The following is a 10,641-nucleotide window of genomic DNA, read 5'->3' on the forward strand; positions in this document are numbered from 1 at the left end:
CCCTATCCTATAGCAATACTGACGAATATCTTCCATATCACCATAGAACCTTCATCTGGTGATGGATGGAGACAGAGACAGAGACCCACACTGGAGCACTGGACTGAGCTCCCAAGGTCCCAATGAGGAGCGGATGGAGGGAGAACACGAGCAAGGATGTCAGGACCACTGATCTATTAGGAGCTCACCAAGGCCAGCTGGACTGTGACTGAAAAAGCATGGGATAAAACCGGACTCTCTGATCATGGCGAACAATGAGGGCTGAAGAGAAGCCAAGGACAATGGCACGGGGTTTTGATCCTACTTCATGTTCCGCCTTGGTGGGAGCCTAGCCAGTTTGGACGTTCACCTTCCTAGACATGGACTGCTCTTTGGACTGGAGAGGCAGGGGGAGAGGAGTGGGGGAGGGGGAGAAGGGTGGGAGGAGGCGGAGGGAAATGGGAGGCTGGGAGGAGGTGGAAACTTTTTTTTCCTTTTCTCAATAAAAAAAAAAACGGAATATGGCAAAACAAACAAATGGAACAAAAAGCTAAAAATAAAAAACTTCAAGAAACACATATAGATGGAGGGACACACATGTTCACACAGAGAGAAATGTTTAGCATTCCTGGTTCCTCTAGTATTTATCTATAAATACAAGGACTTCTACAGGGCCTACCTGGTACTGTGGACAGTGTGAGATCCCAGGGAAGACTATGGAACTAATGATCCTTGATGGGAACCTATTTTCTTGAATTTTCATATTACTTACATTTTTGCTATGGGGTCTGGGCATCTGGAGTTAAGTTAATGTTTGTGTCTTTTGATAAGATTTTAAGCCTACTCAGTTGTACCCCCAAAGATGAAGCTACAGACTTGGGATCTTTTATAAAGTCCATAGGAAATTAAGCTGAAGAGAGCAGGTCTATCCAGAACCACATGGGCAACTAGAGAGTGTCCAGAGGGTGTATAGTGGTCTGGGACGTTTGGATGAATCCCCAGGGAGTGGGACAGAGTGAAGTAAGCCTCTTATCACCCACGTGTACATCTACAGATAGTTCCAAGGTACAGTGGTAGGGTGAGTATCTTCAGATTATCCATAGGGGAAATATCTGTGGGAAGCAGTTCTCCCACTGACGTAAACTATATGGACTAGGTACATAGAAAATATCCTGAGTCAAAGATGTCTAGAGATAAGAGTGAAGCCTTGTCTGGCCTCTTTCTAGGAGCCAACCATGAGAGCTGGGCACTGCCTAGAGAATCAACAGTATTAACAAGTATGGAGTCCTGGTGAAGGAAAATGAGGTCACGCACAGCCTAGGGAAAAGAAAAGAGAGGACCCTATCCAGCAGTATAGCATGATCAGCACAAGATCTGGGAAAGGCAATCTTTTGCAGCCTAGAGAGGAAAAAAGAGAGAGTCCTACCAGTCTTTGCAGGATCACTAAATGACAGGCTAGGTCTCAGTGGCCTAGGTAGGAGAATAAGGAAGGAAGGGCCAACCTGGTACTGTGGGTAGGGTGGGATCCTAGAAAATTTGGGTGGGATCTTGGGTGGATGAGAGAGAAAAAGGTGAGGACTCTACCTGAAAGCATGGCTAGCATGGTGTGCTAATGTCCAAATGGTTAGGTATTTAAAAACTGGGTCTCTAGTTGGTAGCACTGCTGGAAGGCTTCGGAAATGAAACCTTGCTGGAGGATGCATTTGAGAGTATATGGCAACTTTGAGAGTATATGGCTCTTCCCTACTTCCAGTTTGTACTCTCCTTCGTTCACATGGTAGAATATGTGAGTTCTCAGCTAACTGCTTAGACCATGACGCCTGCCTGCTGTCCTGTCTCCCAGCCATAATATACTCTTTACCCTCCAGAGCTAAGCTACTTTTGGTTATGTGATTTGTGACAGCAACAGAGAAAGAAATTAATATGCATGCATGGTGTGGGAGGTGTTTCTGTCTATGTGTTTCTTTTGTAGGTTAATGAATAAAGAAACTGCCTTGGCCTGTTGACAGGGCAGAATTTAGGTAAGTGGGAAAAACAGAACTGAATGCTGGGAGAAAGAAGGGCGGAGCTAGAGAAGCCATGGATCTGCTGCTGGAGGTAGACAGGCTGAGACTTTGCTGGTAGGCCACGAGCTCGTGGTGATACACAGATTAATAGAAATGGGTTAAAGTAATATGTAAGAGTTAGTCAATAAGAAGCTAGAGCTGAGACAAGCAGTGATTTAATGAATACAATTTCTGTGTGGTTATTTTGGGGCTAAACTAGCCAGGTGGCCAGGACAAACAAGCAGGCCCTCCTACACATGCGGTCTGGGGAAAGACGCACAGGATCCAGTAAGGCCTGGAGAGAGGGGGAAAGAATCCCTAAACAGCCCTGTGGTCAATATGAAGTCCTGTTAAGAACAAATGCGATCTTGGGCATCTAAAGGGGAAAAAGAAGAGGACTCTGTCTGGAAAGGAAGTACAGTGGGTACACTGTGAAAGAAAAACAGGATCTTTAGGATCCTAGGGAGTTAAGAGAGAGGGTCCCATCCAGCGATGTCATCTTTACAAGGCCCTGAGGACTCTAGGTTTAGTCTTGGTGAGCCTAGGGAGCAGAAAGGAAAGTCATATTGTCTCTTCATTGTTTTCCCAAGTAGAATGAGCTCTCATGACTTCCATTTAAACATTCTGATCTTAATAACACTCACTCTGCCAGTCATGGAACAAAATGTGTGATTCCTTCAATCTTTGAGTATATCTACCCCAAGTATGCATTCTGGGACTTGGGAAATAATCATGAGATGAATTTGGGGAGCACACTGCACTATCTGTGTTTTGGTCCTGGAATAAAAGTCCAAATAGATCCCCTGAGTGCCACAAGCACTTGCTTTCACTGGAAGGCCATAAGGCTGTCTGAAATCTCCAAGAATCAATGTCACTCTAGAGACAACAATGGGCCCTGAAGAGTCTGACTATTCCATTTTCCCCAATATAAAGGTCCATTAAGAAAGATGGGAGGTGGGTGGTCCTTGGACTTCCCACAGGGCAGGGACCCTGATTGATCTTTGGGCTGATGAGGGAGGGGGCTTGTTTGGGGGAGGGGGAGGGAAATGGGAGGCAGTGGCGGGAAAGAGACAGAAATCTTCAATAAATAAATAAATAAATTTAAAAAAAAGAAAGATGGGACAGGCAGTAATAGAAAAATAGAGGGGAAGTGCCACGATCTGGACAGCTTACTACGGACTGATGGGAGAAGGGGAATTAGAATCTCTCAGGGATGTTCCATATCGGTGGTCCAATTCAGACAGATCAGCCTTGAACACATAAACAACAAAAGTGGACTCATCAGGTTCTACTTATATATATTCATACATAAACACACATATATGTATGTATATATATAGATAGATATATCAAGTATAATCAAAGAAAATGAGGCTAAAACTTAAGAGGGGTCATTGGAGTGGTTTGAGAGAGTGTGTCTAGGAGTATCTGGAGGGAAGAAAGGGAAGGAGAAGTGATATAGTACTACTTCAGTTAAAAATATTAAGAAATATTATTCTATAGGTACAGGCAAATATCCTAGGTACTGCAAATTTGCAGTGAAGTGGGCATGGAAAGATGGCTCAGTGGTTAAGATTGCTTGATGCACAGTCAGGAGGTGAAGATGTTGGCTATAAGTAAACACATAAAATCTGGGCATAATTCCCTCAATGTCTATAACCCAAGAACTGAAGGGTACATCAACAAGTGGATCACTGGGACTTGTTGATGGTAAACCGAGCCGAACTTCAGGTTGATGAAATATTCTGCCTCAAAGGAACAAGACAAGAGTAGAAGGGGACACCCAGCACTGACCACCATACACACCAGCATGCACGTTCACACACACACATGTGCAAACTCCCAAATATGCACACCATCCCAAATGGACACACAGAAAGGAATAGCCATAATAGGATGTACAATCAAAATGAATATAAAACATAATAACATTTGTATCAAGGTTAGAAAGGGAAGATTGAAAAACTGTGCCCAATGAAATAGAGAAGAAAACAAGTAAACAATGAAACATGTGAAAGCATTTTACCATCGGTATCATATTTTTGTCGACAGAGACAGCAACAAAAAACAGGTTCTTATTCCACAATAATGATGACTATCAAATGTTCCATAACATTTTACAGTAATCCCCCATCCTCCAGGGTGGAATGTTTCAATGCAGATGAAATGTTGGACAATACCCACACAGGTTTAATGGAAGACAAGACATAGTAACTTGAAAATTAAAAAGAAGGTTGAGGGAATGGAGAGATGGCTCATAGGTTAAAAGTTATTGCTGTCCTTTCTGAGTACACTTGGTGCAATTCCCAGAACCCACATGGTGGCTCACTACCATCTGTACTCTACTTCCAAGGGACCCAATGCCCTCCTCTGGTCTCTGTGGATATCAGGCTTACAATAGGTACACAGGTATACAGACAGGCAAAACACCCAAACACACAAAATACTTAGTTAAAAAGATGGAACCAATGAGCTCATACTGTAAAGTTTCATTCATCCTATTTTGAAAAGGTCCAATGATATTCATGTTAACAATGGCTTTCATTTGTTTCTATGAAACATTACTTTATTAATCAAATCATTGAAGGCTTGTTTGACTTGTTGATTTCTCAACGTGTAAATAAAAGGGTTCAACATGGGAGCAATTGAAGTGTTGAGAACAGCCACCCCTTTGGTCAGCGATGCCCTTTCATTGGCAGAAGGTTTAACGTACATGAAGATGCAGCTTCCATAAGAGATGGAGATGACAATCATGTGAGAGGAGCAGGTGGAGAAAGCCTTCTTCCTCTGGCTGGCAGATGGGAACCTCAGGATGGTGCTGATGATGCAGATGTATGACAAGATCACTAGGGCCAGTGTGAACAACAAAGTGATAAAAGCAAAATAAAAACCAATTGTTTCTAAAAACCATGTATCTGAGCATGACAGCTGTAAAATGGGGAAGTAGTCACAGCAGAAATGGTCAATGACATTCGAAGCACAAAAGTCTAACTTGAGGAATAACATGAGCAGTGGGAAGATGGTCAGAAACCCTCCCAGCCACGAGGTGAGGACAAGAAGGGCACAGACTTTCTGACTCATAATGACGGTGTAATGCAGTGGCTTGCAGATGGCCACATAGCGATCATAGGACATAGCGGTTAGAAGAAAGAACTCAGACACTCCCATGGAGATGAAGAAAAATAACTGAGCAAAACAGTTGTTGTAAGAGATTGTCTTGACTTGAGTAACTATTGACTCCAAAAATCTAGGAATGGAAACACTGGTAAATATAATTTCTAAGAAGGAGAAATTCCGGAGGAAGAAATACATAGGCGTCTTTAACTGAGAGTCAAGCAAGGTGAGGGTGATGATGGTTAGGTTTCCACACACACTTAATATGTAAGCAATGAATAAAAAGAAAAAAATTACAGCCTGAAGCTCTGGTGTGTCTGAAATGCCCAAGAGCACAAACTCGGTAATCATAGAGTGATTTCTCATAATGATTTATTGTTCATAGAATCTATTGATAAAAAAGTGCAAATTTAATGTTGATGAATTAAAGTTTAAATATTGGTATTACTACATCCAGTAAAATGAAACAATATCTTTTCATTCCTATTAAACAATGAAAACATCTTTTTGAAAGAAAACATTTTTAAATGGGTTATAAAGCTCCCTTCAACAATTATACACAAAACCTTTACATACAGTCATAATTTCTATATGTGTAGAGTGCTTTTGAACTATAGATTTCTGCAACAATATTTTAATATTGTCTTCGTTTCCAATATAAAACATTACTTTCTGGTTTCATACATGATATGCTTTCATAACTGAATACATAATTTTTAATTTCAACTATAATACTGTTTTCCAAACTTCTGTAATTTATTGGTAGAAACTGAGCACCTAATCATATTTACTAAACCTAAATGCTGTCATGGTTATTTTCAAACTTAATATATGTTATTTTAAAATGACCAGAAAAACAAATGTGTTTGTGAACACTGAAATTGTCAGAGACCAGCTTTGACAAAAATACCACTTACCAGGGTAGGGGAATGTGGGTTAGAAAAGTAAATAAAGAGAATGAAATCACAAGTGAAAATAATAAAACAGAAAATATAGAATAGCGCCAGCAGGGAGTTCCAATGAATGCTGAAATTCGCCTGCCTTTAATTTTACATACACTTTTATAACCCAGTATGACAGGTGGAAGAAGACAAAAGACTGCTTTAACACGGTACAAAGGACAATTAGAATAGTTACTTCCTTTGATATTTAGAGCCATGAAGCCATTAATCCATGGGAAAGCCATTCTGTTGTTTAGGCAGTGAACTAACCTAGACCAAGTATCCTGAAGGCAGTCACTCCCTAGGTCAAACCACCTATTTCAAAAAAAGGAGCAGAAGTATGCAGAGTGACGTGGATGGATCTGTATGGGACGTCTTAATGCCCAAAACACAAGAAACCACACCTTGGGTCAGGATGTTTAACCGTACTTGTTATCAAAAACTTTGAGTGAGCTGAAACTCTCTGACCTTCAGATAAGATGAAAATAGGCTCACATTTTTGGGCCTCCACAAGAAATGAGGCTGGATTTTCTATTATTATAATTTGTGGGAATTAAAACAATAGCAAGGAAAAATAATTTAAGCAAAGCCAGAGGTCAATAACTACTTTCTATGAATTTTAAGTCACTTACAACATTTCAACATCTTCTTTTTACTCAGTTCACTTTGTAATCTTATCTTTAAACATTCTTGAGGACAAAAAGAAGATTTTTTTTACGTCAAAGCAAAATAGTGCCTCCCTTCTCAAAGAATCAACAGAATAAATAACAATATCTGTAGGATTTCCTTCATCAAACCACATCCTCTACACTGTTATCTCCCATCAGTCCTACTCTCTCCTGAGAGCTGACAGACAGCACAGGATGTGTGGTGATCACAGTGTGATGGGCTACTTTCTAGGCAGGGAGTCAGCAAGGGATAAGTACCAAAGCTGATAATGGGCACTATCCATCTTTTTCTGTCTTATTTTCTGAGTATCTGTGATTTTTCTCTTTAGGAATAGACATATATTTTTCATCATTATGTCATCAAAATGGACAGATAACTGTTATATGGTTTACATGATATTTTAAAATATAAATAAATTCAATGTTAATAGTAATAAACGTACTTAAGTGATAATTCGGGGATCCTTGCATTTTTCCAGTAAAGTAAATCTTCCAATGATAGATAAAAATTCATTTCTTAACAAATGTGAAATACAGTTTTGTGTATATGATAATACCAGTTAGATACAAAACCCTACAGTCTACAAATATGACTTAATTTCTGCCACTTAAAACACAAAATTATATTAATAATATTCTCCAAAAGTTTTTCTTATTCAGGTCGCTCTTGACTAAATTTTGCACTGAATCCTGTCACATTAAAAACTTCACACTGAATTGCTTGTGAAATTGCTAATGGCCTCAGTGTTTGAAATCTGCACAAACATAAATACAGCCTTACCCTTTCTGGCCAGAGTGTAAATCCCTGATACACTCAGCTAAAGAAGAGAAAGATGCACACAGAAGCTCAAGACGTGTGTGGAGATGTCGTGACTCCTCTTTCTTGAAAACCAAACACTATAGAGAGAAAGAGAAAAAGTGAACCCTCAACTGATAACATTCGACCTGGCTTCCCTTTGGTCAAGTAATTTTCCTAATAAGTGCATGGACTTGGTCTATGCTCAGGGGATGATTCTTTCTCTATTCACTTGGGATTAAACTCAGGACTAACCTGTCCTACAATGGGCTCCTCATTGACATTCTTCATGATAGTTTACTAATTAGTAAATTCTGCCAGTGCAGAGGAGAATAGAGAACTAAAAATAAAAATTACTTTAATATCTCCAAAAGTTAGGATTATATCTTTTCTTGATTTTTATTTTTCCACAATATGAGACCTAGAGGCACAGCAGTGTATGGGGACCTATCCTCTCCTTACCCTTGCATTTCCTTCAAACCTTTTTATTAGTCAAAAGAAGATATACCATAACAAATCAAATTGTTTCTATGTATCACATAAACACATTCACAGGTTCAGTTACTGTGTTGTATTTTTATATTTTATTGTATTTTACATATTCTAAAAACACAGACATTGTGAGATTTTACTGTACAAAATGTTCTATAACTTTCCTATCCTGTTTTCTTTCAGTTAACACTGAGAAATGGATGTTATTTTTGTCAAGTTCTCTAGAATAAAATCCATCCTTTTATATCAATTACATGAGGTGCCCAAGGAGACTTGTACAATAATTTATTAATTTGATGGTTGGTTAAGATTAAGGTTGGAACCAGGTGGTGGTGGTGCATGCCTTTAATCCCAGCACTTGGAAGGCTGAGGCAGGTGAATCTGTACTTTCTCTTGTGCTAGAGAGGATGTGGAGCAAGGGGAACACTCCTCCACTGCTGGTAGGAGTACAAACTTGTACAGTCACTTTAGAAATCAATATGGCAGTTTCTCAGAAAACTGGGAATCAAACTACCTCAAAACCTAGCTATACCACTCTTGGACATATATCCAAAGGATGCACAATCATATGACAAGGACACTTGCTCAACTATATTCATAGCATTATTTGTAATAGGCAGAACCTGAAAACAACCTAGATGTCCCTCAACTGAAGAACGGGGTAAAGAAAATGTGTATATTTACACAATGGAGTGTTGCTCAACTGTTAAAAACAATGGCGTCTTGAAATTTGCAGGCAAATGGATGGAACTTAAAAAAAATAATTCTGCATGAGGTAACCTAGAACCAAAAAGAAAACATGATATGTTCTCACTTATATGTGGATATTAGCTGTAAAGTAAAACATTGCCCTGGTCTTCAAACCCAGACAGGCTTTAAACCCAAAGAGGAATTAGAGAGGAATGGATGGATCTCACTGGGAAGGGGAAATAGGTTTTTGAGGGTGAATTGGAGGCAGGTGGAGTTGGGAACTGAAGAAAAAGCGGTTGATCTTAGTGTCCTCTGGAACATAAGGGAGCTAGGTCCTGTTTGAGTTACCATATATGAGTGGGTTTCTTGAACTGGAAGAGTAAAAGGTTTAAGATGAGACAGGTGAATCCAATGTGGGAGGCCCTTGAGCTTGGCAGCTGTGGGAATTACAAGAATTACTATAAAGGGCCCCTGCCATTTAGGGGAAAAAGGTAAGGGGCGTTGGTCTGGGGAGGGCGGAGAGAATAGTATCTGATCTCCTATTTTTATTTTATTTACTTATCTATTTTAATTTATTAGATTTTTTAAAAATACCAATCCAAGTTCCCACTCCCTCCTCCAATTCCCTCACACACCCTCCCACCCCACCCCCATCCAACCCTCAGAGAGTATAAGGCACATTGCTTTGGGGAAGGTCCAAGGCCCCTCCCTACTATATCTATGCTGAGCAAGGTATACTTCCAAAGAGAATAGGATCCCAAAAAGCCAGTACATGCAGCAGTGATAAATCCTGGTGCCACACCAGTAGCCCCTCAGTCTGCCCCAGCAATTTAAGAGTCAACAACTTTCAGAGGGACTAGTTTGGTCCTATGCTTGTTACTTCCCAGTCTGGCTGGAGTTGGTGAGCTCCTATTAGCTCATGTAAACTGTTTCAGTGGGTAAACCATTCATGCTCTTGACTTTTTTGCTCATATTCTCATTCCTTCCACTCTTCAACTGGAAATTGGGAGCTCAGTTCAGAGCTCCAATGTGTGTCTCTGCCTCTATATCCATCAGTTGCTAGATGAAGAGTCTATGGTGATATTTAAGATATTCATCAGTCTGGAGCCGAGCACTCGCCAGCAAGCACCTCACCTCAGAGATCTGGAGCATTGGTGCTGGCCGAGCCGTCACCATGCCTCTGGCTAGAGATCTTACACACACCCTTCCTTGGAAGATGAAAAGAAAAAACATAAGAAGAAATGGCTGGTTCAGAGCCCAAATTCTTACTTCCTGGATGTGAAATGTCCAGGCTGCTACAAGATCACTACAGTTTTCAGCCATGCTCAGACAGTGGTTATTTGTGTAGGTTGTTCAACAGTCTTGTGCCAGCCCACAGGAGGAAAAGCCAGGCTCACAGAAGGCTGTTCATTTAGAAGAAAGCAACACTAATCATCTATACAAGTTCCCGAGTTTGCGTTTTTCACAGAAAGCCTTATCAAGTTTAGTGACTCTACCAAGACAATGTAACTGTTTGATTTTATAAAGTATACAACAGTGACCTCCTATTTTGGTGTCAGTTTTTCAATAAAGTTTTAATTATAAAAAAAAAGATATTCATCAGTCTGACTACAGGGCAAATCAAGATCAGGCCCCCTCTCCTCTATTGCTTAGGGTCTTAGTTGGGGTCATCCTTATGGATTCCTGGGAAATTTTCTAGAGCCAGGTTTCTGCTAACCCTATAATGGCTCCCTCAATCAAGATATCTCTTTCCTTGCTCTCATCTCTTTCCTTCTTCCATCTCAACCATCCCATTTCCTCAAGTTCTCAACCCTCCTCTTCTCCCCTCCTCTTCTTTTTCTACCCTCCCATCCTCATGCTTCCAATATTATCAGGTGATCTTGCCTGTTTCCAATTTCCAGGTAGATGTATATATG

General features: G+C 40.2%; 1 protein-coding gene and 1 pseudogene across 1 annotated transcript; one reads left to right on the top strand and one right to left on the bottom strand.

Moving 5' to 3' along the window:
* Positions 1 to 4,565: 4,565 nt before the first annotated feature.
* On the bottom strand, positions 4,566 to 5,504 carry LOC126492022 (olfactory receptor 6C3-like). Its single transcript, XM_050128116.1, has one exon. The coding sequence runs from the start codon at positions 5,502 to 5,504 to the stop codon at positions 4,566 to 4,568; it is 939 nt and encodes a 312-aa protein (XP_049984073.1).
* A 4,395-nt stretch (positions 5,505 to 9,899) lies between these two features.
* On the top strand, positions 9,900 to 10,158 carry LOC126492081 (40S ribosomal protein S27-like; annotated as a pseudogene).
* Positions 10,159 to 10,641: the final 483 nt, after the last annotated feature.

Source organism: Alexandromys fortis, unplaced genomic scaffold (assembly GCF_014885135.2).
Source record: "Alexandromys fortis isolate MF-2015 unplaced genomic scaffold, M_Fortis_MF-2015_v1.1 scaffold_263, whole genome shotgun sequence".
Lineage (NCBI taxonomy): Eukaryota > Metazoa > Chordata > Mammalia > Rodentia > Cricetidae > Alexandromys > Alexandromys fortis.

Coding starts and splice junctions, on each gene's coding strand:
- LOC126492022 (XM_050128116.1), bottom strand. CDS start 5,504: ATGAGAAATCACTCTATGATTACCGAGTTTGTGCTCTTGGGCATTTCA.